Source organism: Aulonocara stuartgranti (assembly GCF_965226115.1).
Source record: "Aulonocara stuartgranti genome assembly, chromosome: 8".
NCBI classification, from domain to species: domain Eukaryota; kingdom Metazoa; phylum Chordata; class Actinopteri; order Cichliformes; family Cichlidae; genus Aulonocara; species Aulonocara stuartgranti.
The window spans coordinates 5,689,109-5,714,173 of NC_138959.1; the positions used below are offsets into that span (position 1 = coordinate 5,689,109).

A 25,065-nucleotide genomic window follows, 5' to 3' on the forward strand; every position below is an offset into this window, starting at 1 on the left:
TGTGATTTGAGGCAGATCTCTGGCTATATTTATTAATAGTGAACAGACCCGGAGCAAAGACATGACCTGTATACCTCCCATTCCACCCCTTTTCATTACTGCCTGATGAGGGTTGGAACATCCCTTAAGGGCTTAGGCAGTGCACTAATAGTGGCTGTCTGGAGACTGAGAGGTCTTGTGCAGAGTGCAGTCACCCATGACATACTGAGCTCTAACCACTCATTCATTCAGCTAGAATGAGTCGACCCCACTAGCAGCAGCACCTCTTGTAAACACAAGTGGTCGTAATGCAAAAAATACTAAACTTTTATAATCATTTAGCACAAGAAATTGCACACTGGAGACATTTCAGAGCAATCAGAAACAGCAGGTGTTTAAGAGGCGTTCTTTTTCTGGGAAAAACCACAACTCAGCCGATGAGTTGTGCACGCTATTGAAGCTAGTACATATTACATAAAGATGTATCACATGGAGGGTTGCAAAAGCATTAAAAATGCAAAAGAAGATGTGACAGCGCCACTGCTCCTCAGTAGTCATGGCTGCAGATAATGCTCTTGCTCCAACTCAGCCTGTCATTACTGCGTCTGTTTGTGGCATTATCAAGTTGATAAAATCTGTCCACAGATGTTTAGGCAGACATGATCTTCTGGCATTGTTTCTACACATTCACATCCACAAACACATGTACAGACAAATGCTGAAAACAGCGCAGGCCACTCGGTCGCAGCCAGTAATTTTGTTATCGCAGGCTGTGCATGTCTGCTTAGGTGTTTGCAGTCATTCTGGCTGAAAAGACCACTGCTGGCATTGTCAGGGTTCAGTATTGCTTTTGATTCCTGCATTCTTGTTTATTCTTGTGAGATCTGAATTCTTGTTTTAATTCAGTTCTTCTTGTATTTTTGTGTTTGTTTGGGGGGTTTTTGGCTCCTGTTTGGATTTCATTGCTATTGGATGGTTCACACTGCAGGTAATGTGGTGCTGAATCCGATACATATCTGATGTTTTAGAAAGCGACTGCTGTTTGAATGGTCACGTCACATTAAATCAGTCTTTTACGTCACTGACACAAGACAGACGCTAATTATCAGCGCAGGAGAAGCGTCCTAGAAGACATCGTGAAATCTTCCTGGCCATCCAGTGAAGATGTTAGTGAAACTGTTGGGAAGACAACGTTGGAGAAACGCACACATTTTATTTGTACTGTATAATCTGCAGATTCCTACAGAAATCTGCAACTATCCTTTGAAGCACCGCTCCTCTCTAAAACAGCAATAAGGATCATTATTAGGCCATATGTAAATAACAAAATAACTTTATAACTTCAAGCAAAATTGGGAAACATAAAGTCCAAAACAGTCAAACAATACTGTTTGGTCTGGGTCTAAACAGAGCGCGTTGTGTGTGTCTTCTTTTGCGCATTCATAAATAGTCACACTGCAATGCTCCACACAGTTGGGTGTGTGGAACATTTCAGTGTGACTATTTATGAACAATAACATCCTATATATACAAAATTCCTTACAATGAAAGACCCTCAAAGGCAATCACACAGTTTTCTGATCCGTTACTGACATGCAAAAGCTTCATTAGTGCAAACTGCTTTGAATTATTATAGAATACTTCTGGAAAGTAAATGTTTTATTTTATAATGTTATTACTGACGTGTCAAATGTAAATGTCAAAAGGAAAAAAGTTAACTCTGAGCGTGGGGAATGTGTCATGGTCATTGCGCATGGTCAGTGCGCCCCAGGGTGGCTGTGTGTGAATGGGTGGATGACTGGATATGTAAAGCGCTTTGGGGTCCTTAGGGACTAGTAAAGCGCTATATAAATACAGGCCATTTATGGTCCCTGTGCCTCACTAGCTGATCCTGTATCTCTCTCTCTCTCTCTCTCTCTCTCTCCCCCCCCCCCCCGCCGGGGCGGTGCTCGTTTTGGGCTCCCGCCCCTGGCCCACACACCTGGTGCCTATCAGGATGATCGCAAGGCCGATTTAAGACGGCAGCGCTGTGTCACTCGTCGCTGGATCGTTGAGCTATCAGCGTCAGTCTCTCAACCATTAGTGAGTGGATTTGTGTGTCCCCATTGTGGGGAGTGAAGAGAGAGCCTTTGGAGTGCGTCTGATTCCCATCTTTCCCCTCACAAACCCCGGACCCCCCCTCCCCTCCCTCCAGCACGTTGTAAATAGTATCACCTGGTGTCGTTGTGTGAATAAACTGATTGTTAACTCTGTAAGGATTCCCGGTCTGCGCCTGAGTCCATTAACTAAAATGTGACAGAATGAGAATAAGAGAATGAGAGTGGGTGATTTAAACTTAATTTTATGGCTCCTCTTGTCCACATTTTGAATTGTCTTTGAGCGCAAACATCCAGTATATTCATCACCGGGTACACCAGCTCCTGGCATGGAGCTTCACACATACACAGTTTCATGTGTATGTGTCAAAGAGGGACAAGTTGTAAAATGTTGTATAATTATCGCATGAAGAAGCAGTAGAGAAAAAAAACATGCAATTATGCAAATAACTATATTAATTCATTTATTATAAGACGACCCAACATTCATCAGCATTTCAATAAAGATGTTAATTTTTCATTTGGCTACGATTAAGCTGCATTTCTTTGCCAGCATGTTCTACAACAGTTTTTTACTGAGATCATACTGAGGTTTAACCTCTCCATACTGCTGGAAATGATTAATTTTTAATCATCTTAGTTACTTAGACATACAGTATATGTGACAGGCAGAGGTTGAGCTATAATAAGAAGTTACAGGCCAAAAACTTTATAGCCAAATAAAAACCTCTGGTGAAACCAGCAGTATGTGCTTAACCTTGGGGAGTTTTTTGTAACTTGGGTGCAATGGGGCATGCTCTAAACACAATATTGACATAATCAGACCATCGTTTACTTTTGGCACTCATTTTGCCAACTCATAAACTCAACTCATTGAGAGAATAGTTATTTGCTTTTGCAAAACGTCAGCAGATTTCAAAACTGATTATTAGAAGTTGAAGTAATTTCTGTGGGAAGAAAATAGCAGTAAATCCACTGACTACTAATCAGTGGTACATTTCTTGTGGCAATCCCTTCGGTAGCCACTGACAGCGTGGCTGTCGAAGTGGCATTAACTTTGGACCCATCTGCTTTTATGGTACAGTGTGGGTCCAACATTTTTTGTTAGCAAAAAGGTTAAGCTAAAGCGGGGTACCCAATCTCAGTCCACGAGGGCCGGTGTCCTGCAGGTTTTAAATCTCACCCTGGGTCAACACACCTGAATCACATGATTAGTTTATTACCAGGCCTCTGGAGAACTTCAAGACATGTTGAGAAGGTAATTTATCCATTTAAATCAGCTGTGATGGATCAAGGACACATCTAAAACCTGCAGGGACACCGGCCCTCGTGGATTGGGATTGGGGACCCCTGAGCTAAAGGTTCAACAGGTTTATTGAAACACAAGGTGAGTATTGCATGGATTAGTACTTACAGAGCGTTTTTCTACTCCGACTGCTTTCTCACTACAAGCCTCATCTACACACACTTGTTCACCAATTCATACATGCTTTTTTCTATGCCGGAGCACTTTTAACCCAACGTTCACACACTCAAACAGATGCACCCCAGTGTTCAGTATATTGGCTTTCAACATGCAAGTTGGAGGAGCCAGGGATTGAGCCATGGACCTCCCAATTAGTCTACCGCGCACTCTACAGGAGGTAGACCGGCTGTGGCTCATAATTACAGAGGTTCGTAAAAGTTTGCAATCTTCATTTTTTCCAGTCTTGAATACAATGAACTAAGGTCCCCAGAGGCTTCAAGGCTTAGATTAACCAGTTATTCTTTATTTTTGGAGCTGTGTTTCATCCAGTAGGTGAACAACAAATGGCACATACATGCTGGTGAGGCAGAACAAGGGAGGTTTAGCTATGTTTATATCTTTAGAAAAGGTAACAAGATACAAAACAGTCTGAGCAACTCTAATGAGACTGGTGAGCCGGAGTTAAATGCTGAGGATAAATGATAATGAGACACAGGTGTGCTAACCTGAGCCTGAAGAAGCCACGCCTATTTGGGGAGGAGCTGAACACAGATGACAAGTATTTAAAACTAAACAATGAGCTGAAAAAACCCAAATATCAGTACAAGGCTTAACTGTATACCTCCCATGTTGTAGCCTTGGAACAGTAAATAATGATTCAGCCACTACTGTGTAAATGTACAGACATTTCTCCACATGATAATGATAATGAATACAGAGCATGTATTAATTTGTATATTTTTATATCATATCTGTTCAACCTTTTAAATATTGCCTCACAAAAAAAACAAAAAAACATTCGTCGCTTCTCGTTTGTACCTTTTCTTATCATATTTATTCAGTCACACAACAAGCCCAGAGCAAAGAGAACAGTTGCCAGGTTCCCACAATGCAACGTGTTGCCCTTTGTTTGTTGACATGGCAAATAAATGGTGCAATTATTTCGTGATAGTTACTTTGCCTCTGTGAGAATGCAGCTGGCATTAGATTTACTGAGACTCTTTACTGTACCGTGTAATAACGATAGTGAGGAGCAGTTAGACAATGTTAGTGTTGGACATAAATGGAAGATTGTGTCTCCAGTTTTCTTTTTACAGCTGCTTTCTTCCTTGTAGCTTTCTCTCTCTCGCTCTCTAATGTTTTGCTGCTCATCTGGAGAGCATTAGCAAAATTGTCTGTAATGGCAGTGAAGCTGTTTAATTTTGTGATCATGCAAGGAGACAAAGTGTAGGAGATGTCACATAAGATTTTTAAGATGCTCAGATTAGCTGAGGCCCTTGGAAGGGGCCTAGATAAAGACAGTCTGTCCTGTGAAAGCAGATAGTATAGCATCCAAAAGAAAGTACTTATATAGACAGGCGGTTCAATCGAACAGACTGACCCACCTAAAAGTCCTCAAGGTCGAAAAAGAGTTAATACAAGAAAGAAAGTGGAAATAATTACATGATAGTGGAAAAGGGTATAGCTATTGAATAATAACATGAAAAATAAAGTTTTTAAAACATTTTTAGAGCCTTAAAGTTGTAGAAATCTTGTAAATCTTCCAAAAAAACAAAAGTCTTAATGATAAGATTGAATAATGAAAAGTGAATCAGCACAGCGCTTTGTTTGTTTCTCCATCCAATTTCAGCATTGGTGCTGAATAAAGGCAGCACTTTATTGGAAACAGATGTAAGCCAACATGCACTGCTCTCCGTTGTAATCCACAATTATCCTCTAAGCAAAGCCCAACTGATTAAGATTGCTTAAGACTGATACACGTAGCGATGTTTGGTCATTTCAAAATCCATCATTTTCTTTATCTGCTGATATTTTTTTCTTTCAGACACATGAAACTTAAACAGATTTCCCTGAAATTTGTTCAGTTATTTGTTTACTCATTTATGCCGACTGGTTGAAGGGTGTTTCTACTTTCTCTTTTTTATTGTTTTGTTGTTATAGATGCAGTTATGGCTCCATCTCCATGTAGCTAATAATCACCCATATAATAATATCAGTCTGTTAATAAATCATTCTGGCTCTACCTTCAACTCATTTACATTTAATGCATCATTTACATAAGTTAGACATAAGAAATCATCTAAAAAAAACTTGAATTTGCTGGACACTATAATCAGATTCAACTACACATTAACACAAATATCTAATCAGCCAGCAACTCAGTGCATTTAGGCGTGCAGACATGTCAAGAGGACCTGCTGAAGGTCAACCTGAGCAGCAAAATGGGGACAAAAGTTAATGAAAATGGCCTGGCATTTCATTTCTGATCTACTGACATTTTCCCTCATGCAAATATGTCTGTTTTTCTTTTTATTATTATTAAATTAAATGGTAAATGGTAAATGGCCTGTATTTATATAGCGCTTTACTAGTCCCTAAGGACCCCAAAGCGCTTTACATATCCAGTCATCCACCCATTCACACACACATTCACACACTGGTGATGGCAAGCTACATTGTAGCCACAGCCACCCTGGGGCGCACTGACAGAGGCGATTATAAAATTAAATAATTGAAGATATGCTCTTTTAAAGATGATTTTACAATATTTAATGTTAAATATTTTCAATAGAATCAATATTTTTTGGTATTTAATCTCTTGTTTTCAGGAATCTAAGGAATTATCCAAGTGACCTTTACATGCAGAATTTCAGAGTCAGTAGGTGGACATAAATGATGCACTACATGAGTATAGATCAGCAGTCTAATCAATGCACACATGAGCACACTAAGCGACTGGATTTCATTAATTTTCATGTGATATTCATAAGAAACAAACAAATTAAATTTAAAAAACTATGTCTACAAACTATAAGGGAACAGAAAGGATACATGCTCCTGGTGTCATGAGTAGATACAGTTTACATGTAATATAAAATAAGCAGTTAATGTTATAACTGTGATATAATCCTTCCATATCGCATAGAAGATGCGACTTTTGTTTCTACCTCAGTAAGCTGTTATAGATAAAATCTTTTTGATGTTTATTTTTTTTTTTTCTTCACAAGATGTTAATTCATGTAAATGAGTCACTAAGCCATGTCTCAGTGGTTTACTTCTCCTTTACTTATTCCCTTTTTTATTTCTTTTTTAGGAAAGACCTAGGTACACTGTGTTCCCAGCAATATTCACCCATCCGGACCATTGAGCTCAAGAGTTCCAGTCACTTCCATAATCACAGGTTATGTATAAAACTCAGCACTGGGCATGGAGACTGCTTCTACAGACATGAATGCGTCTCTCTCTGGAGCTCGGTGAACTCCAGCAAGGTATTGTGATAGGACGCCACCTATGCAACAAGTTCAGTCGTGAAATTACTACCAACTGTTCCACAGTCAATAGTTAGTGGTATTATAACAAAGTGGAAGTAATTGGGAATGATAGCAACTCAGTCATGAAATAGTAGCCCACATTAAAATTATGTATAATGTCCAACTTCCTCCAGTGCCAGTCACCACAGACCTTAGAACTTCATGTGGACTGCAAAGTGTCAAAGGTGCATAAAGCACACCATGGCTGGACTTTAGAGCAGACTTCTCTGTCTGGAAATGGGCCAACATTCCCAGAAATTCTCCCAGATCATCTGTTAGATTTCACTATACAAGATCCAGCTTACAGTATATGCACACTCTGAGAATATGGACTTATCAGCTGTGATAACACTAAAGTTGGGTAACTTTAAGACTGTTGGCATTTCTCTTTGAGCACATTTGAGGACCATGATGAGCTAAAAATAGAAGCAGCACCGAAAGTGCTCCAGAGCTGTGCAAGAACATAGCAATGAGCGGTGCACTGGCTAATTTAATAATAGTTATGGCTTTTGGCCCAGAAATTTACAGCTTACCTTTTTTGTTTGTTTTTTTAAAAATAGGTTTAGATACCAGGGGTGGAGAGCTTTTAGATCTTTCATAGTGGATTGATGGACTCTATCAGTGTAAAACTGGAACTGAGCTTTCGTCTGTTCCTGTAATTTGGCCACATTTTTTGCCTTCAGTTGACAATAATATAGATGGATGTTTAATATTTAATAAGTAGAAGGGGGAATTATAGCCACTGGCCCCTGGAGCCAGACCTCCTTCCTGTACTTTTGCTGATTTGGCAGGATGTACTCAGCCACTTAGCCTCTCAATTACCACTAAACACTAAACAGCTACTGAGATCCTTCCCCCCCCCCCCCCCCAAAAGGACACGCACCAGCACAGTGGTGAAGTTCACATACATTACTTACATGCCACTGGTACAAAATGGACAGATGGGAATAAAGACGCTTGTAGTTTCTTGAGCTTACACCAGATGTTTGCTCTTAAGTGACATAAATCCAAATCGGCCTTTTATGGTGAGAACAGTTAATGGGCCGATGGTCACCAATGCAAAGTACATGGGAGTTGTTGCCACTTAAAGCCTGGACACATATGAAGATGCTTTGCTGAATTATAGGAAAATAAGATGAGAGAATCTTTGCAATGACCTCGTCGTTTTCCAGAGCAGGACATCATGTAAGGTGACATTTATAGCAGACATTATAGCACCTCCATGATACGACCTCAGGAGCCACAAGTGTTCAGGCTTAGAAAGGAAAAAAAATGATTGTGGGTGATTTCACATTCATCAGACTCTGCAGGTGTGTGCTGCATTTTTAAAAATGTTAGTTTTTAAAGTCCATTTTGTTGCTGAAGAGTGACAGCTTAAGAATACAATGCAGGCACCATATAATGCCTTATATCAATTAGCTTTCTTTGTGTCCCATTTTAACGTACTTTGGTCTCTGATTGTACTCATTCACCACAGCATGGTTCACAGGTCGCATGTAGAGCTGTCTGCCATAAAAGACTGACAGACAAAACCAGATTTTTCACAATCAGAGCTGAAAGCCAGCCTGCAGGCATATATTTTTTATACACTGGTCCACTCTGAGATATACTGTAGAGCTATTTTACAAAGCTTCACTTCAAATGTAAAAAGCAAAGGAAAAGGTTTATATTATAAGAGAATGCTTGCATATGTTTTAAGTATTCAAAGACCATGATGATATCTGACTTTGAATACAAAGCCAAAAAAATCAATGGTTGCCTGGTAATTGCATTGAATTTTTTTTCGCTGGTAGAAATCAATTGCAAGCAGTAGAGGAAACCAACAAGTAGTCCACAGGTTGACCAGCTGGTTGCTGCTTTTCTGTCCTTTGTCCTCTGACAACGTTTGCATGTAGCATCTGCTCTTGAGCCAAAGTAAACTGGCTGGAGTTTGGGTCTTATAAAATATTTTCTCACTTCAAATTTTATTCTAATATGATTAAAAGTTAGGTTGCTTTTCTTTCTTTCTTTCTTTTTTTTACATGCAAAGAAGCAGTTTCATATCAGGATATACTTTCATAGCATGCCTTCTTTCAGATTAGTCATATGAAAATGTCCAAGAAACCCATTTACAATTGTATTTTAATAATAATAATGTATACTTTATTGATCCCTGTGGGGAAATTCTTCTCTGCATTTAACCCATTCACTCAGTGAAGCAGTGGGCAGCCATTGGGCACCCGGGGAGCAGTGTGTAGGGACAGTACCTTGCTCAGAGAGGCTGTTCAGTGGATTCGAACACCTGACCTCCAATTATGGGGCCACCACTCTACCTACTGAGCTATCTCTGTCCCCTTTTATCACACTGGGGGGATTATTGCACATTATCACCTCATTTTTATGTTAGGGATGTGTGTAGGGACATTACCTGCTCTTACTTTAAATTTATAACCTGAACTATTCATTTTTAGTAAAAATGTATGGGGTTTTGATAGATACTGCACAAAACATGAAATGTCCAGAAAACATCAACAAAAAATAATTCCTTGAATATATGGTGTCAACTGGAGAAGTTTGGTTATGATGTCAACTGATCTCGTCTTTGTTGCCATGTAAAATATGCCCATTTTTTCCCCCTTTTTTCCTAAACTGTCTTCCAGTTTTTCTGTGATTCCTCCTCTCTGCTTTTATTCACATAAAAGTGTGTGCAATGGAGGAACATTAGTAGTCAAAAGCAGACAATGATGTCTGACACATCTCACTTTGTGATATGCAATAAAAACACAAGGTTTCTGTGTGGGACTGCAGGTCAGTGAAGCTTTGAAGAATCATCCATAAACCTCATAGTGCCAAGAAAACTAATATAAGCCAGCTGCAAATACCAGTGTGGGTTTTGTTCAAGAAACAACAGTTATTGAAGGTGAAGGATGAAGAGTGTGATGCTGTTTTTAATTAATGGGGAGCACCAGCACCATAGAAATATAATTTTGGACCAGCTGATATTAGCTTTGTCTGTCTCAGTTTTGATAAACAACAAAAACTAAAAAAAAAAAGAAAGAAAACTCATAACGTCAACATTTTATTATGATATCCTTACACTAGGAAAATAGTGGTTGGAGACCTCAGCACAACAAAAATTACTGTGACCATTTGCAATGAACCTGCAGTCTTGTTGCCTTTGAAATTGCTGCTTTAAAAATAGGGACCAACCATCTTCAAAGTCTTCAAGAATCAGTCTGCTATCGGTTTGTGATTGACTGGGGTCCACTTGGCAATTACATGAAATCTAATTGCGATAATATGGTGATTGTTACTTTTGTGAAAATTGCTAATCTGTTTCTACACACAGAAATTCATAGTAAACACTACTCACTTACAGAATCCAGGCAGAACCTCATTGATATATTGATACTCATAATAGTGACATAGTTAGTTACTGTACGACATAGCAGATCAGAATATACATTTAGCAAAAAAAGGTGAGTAGAGGTGGATTAGAGATGATTTACAGTTCTTGGTGCAGACTGACTGCTGAGTGTTGGCAATCTTTATGCATTCATAAATTAGATTGCAATTATTAACTGTGATCCCAGTCAGTTCTATTGCAGTTGTTTGGGAGCTGGTTGCTTCCCACTATGCAACCCAGCTGCCCAGAGGTTGAGGGTGCAACACTCACAACCTCTGGATGAGCAGCTGGTTACTGCTACTGCTTGCAATTGATTTCGACCAGCAATAAATTCAAATTCAAATTCAAATTTTATTTGTCACACACACACAACCATACACAGTATGACATGGGGGTGAAATGCTTGTAGCTGTACAATGCCCAACCATTAATTCAATAGAATTACCAGGCAACCATTGATTTTTTTTTTTTTTTTTTTTTTTTGCAAGGGGGTTTCCATCCTTTGTTTTTTACTCTGGTGTGACAGAGACACAACGCTTTTATCCTTTGGGCTGTCAGTAACTACCTTTTTTGACATTAACTAATTAGTCATTTGTTCTATAAAACATACAAATACTGTGCCAACATAGATCTCCTGTAGACCAAAACATGTTTTATCTGATTAGCAGTCCAAAACTGACAAAAATATCCAGTTAACTATGATGTAATAAAATGAATTATCTCACATTTCTACTAACACCCCATCCTCCAGTTTTGGTGCAATAAATTAATTTCATTTAGTCAATATCTGCAATTCTTTAAGCTTTAGTCCTACAGATAAGACGTATTTGAAGTCTAATGGATCACCATTTGATTGTTACAAGCTTATCATTTGCTATTTAGCATTTTATTTATCAGTAGCATTGTTCTTGCTGAATGAAAACTGCGGCGCCACAAGTCTCTGAACCCTACTTCAATACTTGATACTTTTTCCACACTAATCTACAGTAGATAACTCTTTGTGACTGCTTCTACCATAACCACATGCTTTTATCCTTTTGTCTTTGTTTGACCCTCTCTCCTCCTTGTTTGTTTCTCTCTCTCACTATCTGTCTCTTCAAGATAATTTACAGTTGGACATTAGCCATCCTAGTACTCTCACTCACTCCCCTAATCACTTACTGGACCTGCTCCAGTGCATCAGTGCTAGCCTTCAAAATTGTCTGCATTGCAGGGGAGAGCTGCTGACAGAGAGGAATGGAAAGATGTGAGGGAGGTTAATTTACAGTATGTGCTAGGGGAGAATAAGGCTTGTTTTTGCCTTTGGCTGACTGACTTTTCATTGGAGGTGTAGATGCAGTGGGATGCTGTAGGGTTACGTCTTAGAATAGAAGCTGTGCCAGGCGCCGGCGTCTGAGATATCAGAAGCGTTTACGTCACACTGTATGTGCAGGTTTATCTATAATGGAAACACAGAGTTGGAAAATCTTGTTTAGGACTACTTAAATTATTTACACTTTCCTTTTTATTGTATTTTAAATCAGTGCATGTTTTTCAGTCATTAGACTTACTGGATTACCAAAAAACAGACAAACCCAGGGTTTGCCCAGCCTGTCTTTGATAGACATTACACAGGATCTCAAGGTGTCTACTTTGGTGAACCTCATAGCGTCCCCCAAAAGTGTTCTTCTAAAAGAATAACCACTGAACACTGCTATATTACCCTCCAGCCATGTATATTTTGGCATACATCATAATACAGAGTATCATCCCAGTGAGTATGCTTCTGTGTTGCAGAGTTCTAGTATGTGGCTTGTTTTATGCCCCCCAAATCTCAAGGCATAGCCAGGGGAGGAAGGTGTTGGTTTTGGCACTCTCAGAGTTGCGTCTAATTTGTGCAGATAATGTGGTTCTGTTGGCTTCATTAAATGACATGACCTTTAATTCACACAGGGGCAGTTTGCAGTGTGAGACTGTAAAGAGTCAGCACCTCAAAGTCTGAGGCCTTTGTTTTCTACCGGATTGCTGACACTGGGTTTACAGGAAAATGTAACCATCTTTGTCCACAAGGAATGGGAGTGATCGTGAGATTGATTTGACCTCAGAGCGTTGTACTGACTTTGCTGTTGAAGGGAAAGCTGAACTGAAAGGCAAAACCTTTGACTTACCTGTCATTTTCCATTCCAGCCCTCACCTATGATCATGAAATGGGCAGTGACCAAAAGAATGAGGTCACAGAGATAGCCCGTCACTTAGCAGAAGGTGGCTTGGCCAAACTTTGGAAGGAGCTTGAGTATAGTAGCTGCTTCATGGCTAAAGGTTCATGATGTGTCTTGATGCATGCTCAATCATCCAGGTAAGTAAATCCCAAAAGGTTGATTCTGTTCATATGGACGCAGCGTTATCAGTGGGAGAAACGTTTTGTCACTCATCCAAGGGTCTTCTTCAGCATTTTATAAGGCTGGGGAAACCTGTAGTCAGGTGAGACTGAAGAAGTCCCTTGGATGAGTGACGAAACGTTTCTCCCACTAAAAAAGCTGCGTCCAGATGAACAGAATCAACCTTTTGGGGGTTCATGGTGTGGTTTGAGCATTGGATTAGGATGCCTCCTGGATTTCTCCATTGAGGTCATCCTGGCACAACCAGTTGGAGGAAAACGCAGAGTAGAATCTCAGTTCACTGGGGAGATTATATAGCTCATCCGCTGCCACCAGATTTTGTGGCAAAATGGACAAATGCTTTTGTTTTTCATTATTCATTTAAAGTTTCAATTACACTATATCCTTAGTGTTCGCATTCTTAAAATTCAGTCTATTTTCCCAACCATATTTTATTATTTCTGAAGTTTTTTGTTGTCATTCTACTATAATTCAATCAGAAATATTGTATTTTATTCTATATCGATTTACAGTAGAACACAATTTATCTTTTTGGAAAAAAAAAACTTTTTAGTCCAAGAAAAGGTGAAAAAGACGACGGCATGGAGTAAGAAAAGAAAAAAAAAGGCAAACGCATGAGCGAGCAAAAGAAGATTAGATGTGCACAACGGGCCTGACTGCATCATACTGTGCACAGGCATGACCTGCTGGCACTCTGGGCTCCCTGTCTGCTTTGACTCTCTGATCTTTTTTATTTTCCTGGCAGTCTGCGGAGGCCAAATTGTCATGTCAGTAAAGCCTGTATGTTCTCTACGCTGCTTTTATTTTCTTGTGGTTTTGAATGTGAATTACGGCCTGCACAGGCATGCAAGCAAACAAGGATTTCATGGGTGCAGCACTTTGATTAGTCCAGTCACTCTGGTTTGTTAATAACCGATGCAAATGAGAATCGTGTAAAAATATGGACACAATCAGATTAGAAGCTGATCGCCCTCCGACTGTGCTGTAGAATTCTTTTATTTGGCATTCGCCCTGCTGTATGTTCCCCCTACCCCAAAGTGTGAATGGTGTATCTGATGGTAATAAATTAGATCTCAGCTGGAACCACTGAGACCTAAACAAAGGAACATATCCCAACAAAAAAGAAATTTTGATTTGGCAGCAACACGCCTCAGAAATTAAAGCTCACATTTTACCTCTACAGTGTTTCCACCACTGCTTTTTGAGTCTTGTTTTCTCAAGCTTGAGTGCAATCAGAGGCATCTGTAGAGAAATGGGTGCACAGTAAACTTAATGATGGCGCAGAACAGCCTGTGTTTGTTTTGGCTTCAGGTCGTAGATGGGCTGCATGGCATCTGTGATTCAAAGTACGCAGCATGACAAGAAATCTAATAGCTTTAAGTTTGAATTTGTAACATAGTACATGGTTTGTGTCTTTCTATAATAACATAATAATTTAATAATAATAATAATAATAATAATAATAATAATAATAATAATAATAATAATAATCTTAAAATGCGTAAAAATCCCAATAGTAAGTAAAGTAAGTAAAATTGTATTTATATAGCACCTTTCAAGATAAAATCACAAAGTGCTTTACAGAGGCAGAAAACAGACATTAAAATCTAAAACAAAACAAAATCAACCAAAAGTGAGTTTAAACAGAGGTTTTTAACTGCTTTTTAAAAGACATGACTGAGTCCACAGATCTCAAACTCAAAGGGAGCGAGTTCCAGAGTCTGGGAGCCACTGATACAAATGCTCTGTCACCTTTTGTTTTTAACCTTGTATGCGGGACAACCAGCAACCCCTGGTCACAAGACCTCAGGGACCTGCTGGGGTGATAAGAAAGAAGAAGATCACTTAAGTAAGTTGGAGCTACATGCAGCTGAATCAGCAGGGGAGTGGCATGAGAGTATTTGTGATGCTTTGTCAGAAGCCTAGCAGCAGCATTCTCAACGCCCTGCAGTTGTTCCAGGGAGGGATTACTTAAGCAAGTAAACAAATGGTAAATGGCCTGTATTTATATAGCACTTTACTAGTCCCTAAGGACCCCAAAGCGCTTTACATATCCAGTCATCCACCCATTCACACACACATTGGTGATGGCAGCTACATTGTAGCCACAGCCACCCTGGGGCGCACTGACAGAGGCGAGGCTGCCGGACACTGGCGTCACCTCTGACCACCACCAGTAGGCAACAGGTGAAGTGTCTTGCCCAAGGACACAACGACCGAGACTGTCCAAGCCAGGGCTCGAACCGGCAACCTTCCGATTACAAGGCGAACTCCCAACTCTTGAGCCACGATCGCCCCACAAGGAATTACAATAGTCTAAGTGAGATGAAACAAAAGCATGAATAATCATTTCCAATTCAGAACGTGACACAATGGGACTCAGCTTAGCAATATTTCTTAAATGGTAAAAACAAGAGTGAACCAAAGATTTAACGTGTGTGTCCAGCGTCAGAGCTGGATCAAATGTAACACCAAGGTTCCTAATGGAGGATTTAATATAAGAAGCAAGAGGGCCTAGATTTTTAACCACGAGGGGAACACATTTCTCAGGAGCAAAGACAATGACTTCCGTTTTATCAGCATTTAGTTGAAGGTAATTACCAGCCAGCCAATCTCTAACGGAATCTAAGCAGGACTGCAAGATTTGGAGCTTAGAAACATCAGGTGGCCTAAAAGAGATATATAGCTGAATATCATCTGCATAACAACGATATGAAATATCAGAGTAAGAGCTAAGAAGTTGCAGAAGAGGGAGTAAATACAACAAAAACAGTAATGGTCCCAAGACAGAGCCCTGAGGCACCCCATAGGCAAGAGAGCTAACGGAGGATCTAAACTTAGAGGTAGCCACAGAGAAAGATCGATTTGACAAATAGGATTTAAACCATTCCAATGCGGTACCCGATACACCCACCCAGTGGTTTAATCTATCTAACAAAATAAGATGATCAACAGTGTCAAAAGCAGAGGTCAGATCCAGCAACATCAAAACATCTCCATCCATTCCCATATATTTTATAACTTATATACTGTTTTGTTTAAAATAAATTAGCATGCTAGTAAAATGAATGGCAAAATGTTTCAACTCTCCTTTACATAAAAGATGGAAGCCTTTTATTCTAAAGCGCTCGTGTTTTTTGTGAAATAAATGGATTTTATGTGGAAATCAGTGCTGTTTGATTGGGTCTCAAAAATCTGAAACCAGAGAGTAGCTGGAAAAACTCTGAGGCACAAAACCTAAACTGAGACTGCTTTTGTTGAGTAGTTTTTAATTATACGTTAACTTAATATAAAGTCGAGTTAAAAGAACAACATTAAATCAAGTCTGTGTTTGGTCTGGCATCCCTCTGCCATTTCAATTTTTTTGGCATGATTTTATTATCTTGGGGCTCTTCCCAAAGTTGTTCTGAGGTTTAAATCAGTTTTATTGTTTTATATCTCTACATGTAATCCTTCACTGATGCCAGAAAGTTGTTTACGTTTGTGTGACAGATTCTTAAAACATGTGTGCAAAATTTTATCTCACTGGCTCCAAATTTTGGCTGTATCTGTATTTTTATTCCTGGAAAGAAAATGTATTGGCCCAAAAAAATTCAGCACGGGCCAGGTTCTGATTTGATCCTCTTCAGTGATTCACAGATTGAAGGACTGATACATGCATTATACTTTTTTACCTAATGAGGAACAGAACTTTCAGCACCAGAAAGATACTTTTAGATCCAATAAAGTCCACTTTAACATAAGCTCGTCTCACTCAGGGCTCATATGTTGAAGTCCTAGGCCTTAGACACTCATCGAGCCAGTAGCAGCCCTCAGCCTGGGGGCTCGCTGTGAGATAGTAACAGCTTCATTGTTACTTACAGAAATCCACTTATGTTGCAGCATTCTTGCTGTGCTGGTTACTTGTGTTCTTGTGAAGAGAGAGTTTTAAAAGAAGTTTAATTTGATGCTGAGACGACACAACAGATGTTTTTGCAAAATCTCCTTCCACTTCTCAAAGGTTGAAGTATTTAAAATGATGGTAAGGAAAACACTAGAGGGTTTTGTCATGCTAGCACAAATGAAAATTGGTTTGGTGATGAACAGTGTTGGGAAGGTTACTTTTAAAATGTATTCCATTACAGATTACAGAATACATGCCCCAAAATGTATTCTGTAACGTATTTCGTTACGTTACTCAATGACAGTAACGTATTCTGAATACTTTGGATTACTTAATATATTATCATGCTTTTTACAACAACGTGAATGTACTATTGCTGTGTGATTTATTACTATTACTGAAGGGCCGCAGCTCCGAACAGTAGTAAAGGGACCTCTGACTAATACGGCGGGGTCCGTGTCGGAAAAATAGCTTTACTTTGTTGTGCGGGTCAACTTTGCTTGCGAGAGACAGAGAGAGGCGTCAAAAGGCTGCTCCAACCGAACTTAATGTTTTCGGAGGAAAACACGAACACAGTGTACAGTCGAGTCTTAATAGCTTACTTACAACTGGGCTCGTCAGGCACTCTTCTTGGCTGCAGTGGTTATTATTATATTTACATGCTTCCAGCTCCCGTTTTTGCTCGATGACTGCTCGTACTTTTCCACTAACCCTCCCAGAGTGAGCAAGGGAACTTTTCTCTACTGAAACGACTGCTAACAGTCAGCTTCAATGCGATGTGTGATGAGCATATTCCTGTGTGGTATATGAACAGTGAACTTCCGGTCACTGGGAAAAATGTGTCTTCCCCAGCTGGTTTCTGGGTGCTGCTGGATGAAATCGGAGAGGTGTCCCATCAAAAACTTCTTTGTGATTTCTTTGGTCCCCTGCAGGGGGATGTTGTCATCCATAGTTTGCATGGAAACCACTGATTTGTCTGCAAATAGACATTGGCTGTAGTGAAATTTGACATTTGTTTTTTTTAAAGGAAAGTTATAGGAATTTAACATATTTTTCAAAATAGTCTGTTATATTTCAGGAATATCTAAAGGCTTTTATATTCACTTTAGTTACCACATTTCTTACCACAAGCACAGTTTTACTGCATTCCTTTTTAAGGTCATTTAAAATTCATTATGCTAAGCTTGTAACCATTATTTAGCATGTTTTGGGGTTTTTTGTTTTTCGTATTGGTTCGTCAAGTTCTTGGCTATCCTCAGAAAAAAAAAAGTACTTTGCATAATGAGATTTGTGTTTGTGAGGTGAGCGGACTGACCTGTAGTGCATAAACATGAGCACCAGGCCAGCTTAGGACTAAAATGGGAGGATTTTTTATGATTAATTTCCAGGCTGCTGTGAACATGGATGCAGGAAGTCTTCTTTGGAGGACATGTACTCATTTTGTTCATTTTGCACTATGAATATCAGGGAGGACTTATCGGTCTTGTCTCTGTGGTAAATCCTCTGCACCTGCAGTGCCTTCCTCAAAGAGACGCTGATGGAGCAGCACTTTGATCCTCTGCTGTCAAATCCGAGCAGCCGGCAACCCTGTGTAAGGGAGTGTTAGTGTGAATAACGAGTGACGTAGACTGTGTGTATGTCTGTGCTACCGTGTGTGCTATGAATACATAAACGCACCACAGGGAGTTTAAGACGTGCACTTATTATTCTGTTCTAGCTGCCATAGACATCGCCTGTCAAGAACCGAAGTTCAACACACAAGCTGGACCCAGGAGCAGAACACACACACAGCGGTACGAGAGAAAAAATAAACTTTATTATAACTGAGAGTGTCCCGGGAGAGTAGAAGGGAGAAAACGCACGGAACCAGAGAAACCGAGGGACCGGGAGAAGAATCGCGCAGGAAACGCCGAGAGCGGGACCGTGGGAGGGATGATAGCGGGGCCAAGGGAACCGGAGGGAGGGGTGAGGGTCCGTGGGGAGAAGCTCCAGAAAGGTCGAGGCGGCTGGGGTTGATCGTGATCCAAATTCTGGACAGGCAGGTGGACAGGCTGGTGACTCAAAACACGCCGAGCAGTGATCGCTGAAGGACGATTACGGACTGGCGTGGAGCAGCAGGCTGGGCAGGATTAAATGGTCCACCTGGTGATCGCCTGGGATGGGATGCAGGTGTGGAGTCAGCGGCCACGCCCACGGGAGTGGGCATCCCATCAGCACCTCAGACGCCGGGCCGCGGACCATGACAATCGCCTTTACACAGCCATTTGTTTCTGTATTATCAGGAAGTCACAAAATGTTGTGTTATGCTGTGAAGTCATGGCATTTTGTTTAGCTTGTGCTACGATTGCAGTTATTCCGATTATAAAATCTCATGTCCAACATGATTGGACTTGTGAGCTTGTTGGTAATATTTCTATATAAAACCAAAGCTGCTGAGCACCTGTGCCATTTTGCAGCTAGATCGTCATCGTGCTGAAGCTACGTCACTATTTGTGGGGGGATTTTCTGTGTAAGATCTGTGAGTGCTTTGGCTGAGCACTGTAAATGTAGAAGGCAACAAATCTGAGATTTGTGCCAAGTTACTACATTCAGTCATCACATTCTCACAAACAGATTGCATCTAATTGCCAGCTTGAAGGGCGTGGTCTGCGGTGCTGCTGCAGGGGAGGCAGACGCACCTGAGCGGCATCCGCAATCATACCTCAACGGCATAAAGAGCCTGCCCTAGGTCCTGTCGGTTGTTGTTGGAGTGTTTGGCTGAGCTGAAAAGCTGCAGCTGTGTGATTGTGCACAGCAACCGTGAGTGTTAAGAAAGATTATGCCCTCAAAGCATGTAAATATCATCGGGTTTGCCGTGGGTCATTTACACTATTCAATTTCAGCAACCATTGAAAAAGCAACAAGATCACAATTCATTGCACATGGCCACTGTAATTTTGGTTGTGCTCCGGCCTCCACCCACAGCTTTCTCCAGTGTGACTGTAGCATTGCTGACACAGTGTCTCAGCCTGTAGGTTGGTCACCATCTTTAGTCTGGACTGAAGTATCTCAACAAAAATTAGATTGCCGTAGAGTTTGGGCAAACATTTTTGGTCCTCAGAAGTGGTCACCCCATCCCCTCTCAGAAGTGTTTGAGCAAATCTACTGTTCCCACCAGAATTATTGTGGTTTCCATTAACTCTAATCATTGAACGCTGGGTTGTTATTCACTGGTGAACATCTAAACATAACTTTTAAATATCACTATTTTAGCATGGCTGCACATGTTGATATGATTTTTTTTTATAGAACAAATGCATAAACCAGTACTTAACATTAAAGCCAAAATCCCTAATATTGTTTTTATGTCTCGTTGTGATGCCAAAACAGCTCTTAGTAGCTGGGACATGGAGAGGAGCTCTCTGGCAGTGTCCAGGGCAGTGTGATGTTGGCAGAGGATCCTTTGGGTGCGTGCTTTGGGCTGGGATTTCCCTGTATTGGATTGTCCCTGGCACAACAAACACATGCTGGATTGGATTTAGACTTGCTAGTTTGAAGGCTGGCTCAGTGCTTTGGGATCTGATGCCGTGAGCAGGTTGTTCTACTATGGGAAACTGCTGCCATTGGGGGAGCTTTGTTGAAAAATAATGTTTAGGCTTGTTCTAAGTGTATAAGTATAATACAAAGCAATAGTGCACAAAACTCCAAATGTATTTTCATAATTGTCATAATTACACTTGAGTAAATACCAACAAACAAGGTTTCCCAGCTGAACAATGCGCTGCGCAATATAATGACCTGCCAGTGGTTTTAATGCTGAGGCTACCGCACCACCTTCTAGCAGAGAAGACATCTGTTTGTGTTCCACGGCACAGATCTGTATATACATATATACTCATCACAGCTACAAAGTAAAGGGATTTGCCAATAGTACACAATAACCCTCTCTGTCTCTCTTTAACACAAACACACACACGCTTGCATGGGCAAAAGTATTGGGAATTAGATTGTTGCCAGCTCCCAGGCACAGGGCTGCCATGTGTTTGAGGCACAGTTTTGCAGAACATACAAGCCTTGTAAGTGCTGCCAGGAGCCGGGCTTGCATGTGGGTTCCTGACGCATTGCAGAGGCAAACAAGTATTGAACATGTCTCTGTGCTCACACACAAACATACACACAGACACACACATGGTGTAGATATACAGAAATTACACAAACATCCATACTCATGATTGTGTGTTATCATACTTTCTTCCCACTTGTCAGTCACATGCTCATGCACTGAGACCATGCATTATACGACACTCGGGTTGGCAGAAGAAGGAAGGTGATGATAGAGGAATTGCTGAGGCTTTATGTTTCTTCAAGTAGGAACATTAGAATGCAGAAGACTGCAAGAACAAAAGCTTCTATAGCAGCTTGAAAAAATGTGAAGTTAAAAGTGGTAGGATGCAACCCAAAATGTTCTCTGGGTTTCAAGGACTGTTTGGTTGATGTGATATTTGTTGATTTCACTGTCGCACGCTTATGTTTTAAATTATTTTCTATGTATTTATTGTTTTTGATGATCAGAGATGTCTGCATCTGACAATAGAGGTGGAGACAGTTTTATTTCTCAAAATGAGGCTAAAAACAATAAAATCTCATATTAAGGGTAGAATAGAAAACATAAGGTAAAAGGAAATGGAAATGCCATAATCAATACTAAATCAACAGATGGCTAAATTAGTACTTAGGGTTTGATGAAGAATAAAATGCATTTCTAATACAGTATTTGTATTACTATTATTGTAAATTGCCTTTTGACTGGAGTGGTACTGCAATAATTACATTCTTGTTTACATTAAAATGTGTATATTAAGACTTTCCCTTGTTACTCACAATAAAGGAATGAGGTGATCAATTAAAGGTATATGATATATAAAGCTTTACGATGGTATGAGATTTATTGCTAAGAAGTAATGTTACAACAAAGAAAGTTTATATTCTTTCAATCACAGAGATACACTAAATAGATTCCCCAAATGTTTCTCTGACCATGGTGACCACTTCATGACGTGCCATGATGGCACTTGGCAAATAATCAAGGTAAAGTGCAAAGGTGGGGTGAAAAAAAAAAAGAAACGCGCAAGAAGAAAATGAGGAAGTTAAATTACCTGAAACGACACGGTGAAATAAGGACAAGCTGCTAAAGTTATTTGTATGTGTAGCTTCACATGGCTGCATCACAAAAGCAAAAAGCAAACTGTGCCGCGTATAATATAAACATCCCAAACAAACAGTGCTGCTGGCGTCGACATCAGGCTTTGAAATCTTTGTTCCTGCTTCTGATTCACAGCATCGCTTTTTGTCTGTCCGGGGTTTTGATTACAGAGAGATGCTGACTGAAATATCGTCTCCAAAGCTGTTGCTACTTACTGTTAAACCAACAATCCTAATGGAAACAAGGGCAATATTGGACCAAATATCAATATTGCATCATTTCCTCTTGCAATAACAGCATCAATACCCGGGCGCCAAATATTGATATTTTCTTAAAGCAGGTTCTTTTTGCCTATTTTACAGTCGCACAGATATTGTGCAACTGTGCAGTTGTGCAATTGTACATCAGAGATGATTGGCTTGCAGGATATTGTAATAGCATCATAATGGGACTGTACTGCATTGAGTTACTCTTTGATTCTCAGCCCTACTGTGGACAATCCAGTGTAACCAAGACAACGTATAAAAATGTATTAACAGTATTAACAGCAGTGCAAATCAAATACATTCATCTCCACTGAACTAGCGGGGATCTGTCCTCATGTCTTCTATTATTGCTATGGATAAATGTTCTTCCTCCTTTTGAATTGCAGTGCTAATACAGCTGATAACTATTGCGTAAAGCCAAGGCTAAACATTACTGCTGTAATAGGTGCACATGAATTCACACTGGTGCAGTGAGTCATAGCGAAGAGGCAATTTGTTGATGCTTCAGAAGTCTGATAAAAAAAATGGCTCAATTTAAATTCAGTGCAATTTTGTGCCCTCATACCCTCAGCACAATAACACAGCCCGCAGCGTTTGATTGTCTCTTGCTCTGTTTGCCATGAACTGTGTCGCCATGGAGACATAAGCACACATTTACTGACATACTCTATGGATGCCACCCCCTGTAGGCCATAACTCCCAGTTACATACAGAGTGTCTGATTACAGCAGGGCTGAAATGTGCAACACGGGGCATCGAGCGCTGTTGGATCACTTGGTCTTATGATTAAAAACCCCACGCTGCACGGCGGTGCAAGACCCCAAGAATTTTAAACTGTTTAAAGCTTTGCTAAAAATGTTTAGTTTAATGGAAATATTAGAACATTTATTTTTGGATGAATTGTTGCGCTTGGATCAAACATTCCTTTGATTTGCTTAGAAAAGGGAAGAAATCATGTTGGCTTCAACGGTGACAATATATCAAAATAACCCAGCTGTCACAGACGGTGTGAACTCATCCATCAACTTTCAAAAACATTTACCAAAGTGATCTCTCTGTTCTACAAATCTGTAAATATCTCCTTGCTTCTGCTGCTGATTTCCAAGTTTTTTTTGTTGTTGTTTTGTTTTTTTGCCAAGAGGGATTCAGACCTTTTCATAGGTTATGCCTCAACTTCCTTAAAAACTTTATAAAGAAAATGCTAAAAGAAAAAAGTGATTGATCTGAAGTGTTTACTGTACTCTCCAGAGCTCCAGCTGGTGCTTTAGACCTTTTCCCTGAAGCGTGCCGTCATGTTTACATCTTGCTGAGTTGCAGGTATTATCAAGTGATTGATTTTCCAAGAAAATTTGTGCTTTAAAGTGTTGTTTGTGCGTTCTGACTCGCTCTTCAGCAGGATCGGGATCATTACTGAGTAGCCATGAATGTCTTTATTTGTTTGTGTAGCTTCACGTGTGTGCATCACAAGCTGTGCTGTACAATATGAAAATCACAAACAAACTGTACTGCTGGCTTCTCTATTGTCAGTCTCTGAAATGTTTGTTCCTGCTGTCGATTCAAAGTATCAATTTTTCTCTCAGATGGCGATCTTGATTATAGACAGATGCTGACTGAAATATTATCTCCGGAGCTGCAGTTCTTTACTGCTTTGCAGTTCTGTGCCAACACATGAATGACTGTAATTGCACTCCAAGACGTCATAGCGCCATGCTAAAAGAAATGTGAAACATACATGTCCCTGTACTCAACGTACTTGCTCGTCTTGCATTAGAGGTCAGGTTTCTGATTATGAAGCCCAGTTAATGCACTTTTGTTTTAAAATGTGCTGTGAAACTCATGAAAGAGCTGTTAGTTCAAATGTGCGTCACAGACATCAGTCCTTTTAATGAATACAAACAGAAAACTGTACTTAAAACGTAGTTGTAGACATTGTTTTGGCACCCCTGTGTTTGTGAACTCACATTTTGTGTCATGTTTTTCTTTTGTTTTGTTGTAATCACTGGTTCTAGTTTTACTTTGGTAATTTTCACTAATTGTCACCTTCCTGATCAATAGAATCGTCTTTCACATCTGTTTCCTAGTCGTGGTTATGCTCCTGTGTTCAGTCAGTTAATCACCAACTAGCATGTTTCATTCTCCAGTTCTTTGTCAGATTGTCTTGTTTTTAATAGTCAATCATTTCAGCATTTCTTGATTTCCTGGTGTTCCTCTTGGTTTTTTTCCTTGAGTTATTGATTAAACTGTGTGTGACGTTTGGACTGTTCTCGGGTTTTCCCCTTTTTCCTGTGTCTTACTAGTTTGGATTGAAGATTAAGGTTAAGATTAAAAACTTTGAACTTTTTAATCTTGTTAGTTTTTGTTTTCATTGTTCTTCTGTTTTGTTGTGCTTTGTTTTTTAATTACCATATTGCAAAAGTCATATTTTCCATGGACACATCTAAGAAGGTAAAATATTTATTACAGCATAAAAACAAAACAGCGATGAAGACATCCCAAATCCACGAAAGCTTTGAGAAACTGGTTTGATCCTAAATTTGACCAGATTGACAAAGATTAAAAACACTTGCTGCAATTTTTTTTAATTTTAGCTTTATCTTTTGATCATACAATATCATGTGCCTTTTTTCAGTGATCTTTTACGGCCTAGTTTGAGTTTTTAGTTTAGTTTTGGTTTGTTACGTTAACCTTGAATGGGACCATGCTTTACAAAATGGTCATATTGCTTGTATGAAATTTGGAACCGGTAACTGAGACCATGAGCTCATTAGAAAAGTGTTTACTGAGGTCATAAATCAAGACGTAAGCAGATTTTGTGTTCCTGTACAAGTCCATACAACCCGACTTACTCAATACATGAAAAATTAATTATCTTGCAGCTGGTTTAAAACCACGTTTTCTTATCATCACAGCAGATACTTTATTGGTTTCATGTTTCTGTAGTTTATATATAATCATTACAGGTTTGTGCTGCCAGAAGTGATTAGACTGAAGTGATGGTGCATGTCTGTAACTCTCATTTTTAAAAATCAGGAATTTTCAGTTTTTACAGAATTTTCCTAAAAAAACATTTAAAAGCTGCAAAAAAACATGTAAACATTGTAAAAGCAGGAAAATGACATC

At 39.8% G+C, this 25,065-nt stretch overlaps 1 protein-coding gene across 2 annotated transcripts in view; it reads left to right on the forward strand.

Annotated features, from left to right (window-relative positions):
• The window catches only part of ormdl3 (ORMDL sphingolipid biosynthesis regulator 3), a 70,383-nt gene extending 46,136 nt beyond the window's left edge, over window positions 1–24,247 (forward strand). Inside the window, exons 4-5 of one of the 2 annotated variants that reach the window (XM_082544970.1) lie at window positions 6,635–6,721; window positions 23,194–24,247. In XM_082544970.1, coding sequence (XP_082401096.1) covers window positions 6,635–6,721; window positions 23,194–23,305 — 199 coding nt within the window. In that variant the 3' untranslated portion in view covers window positions 23,306–24,247. Of the gene's footprint in view, window positions 1–6,634; window positions 6,722–18,223; window positions 22,001–23,193 lie in introns of those variants that run through there. The other variant, XM_082544971.1, reaches the window with a different exon arrangement.
• Window positions 24,248–25,065: the final 818 nt, after the last annotated feature.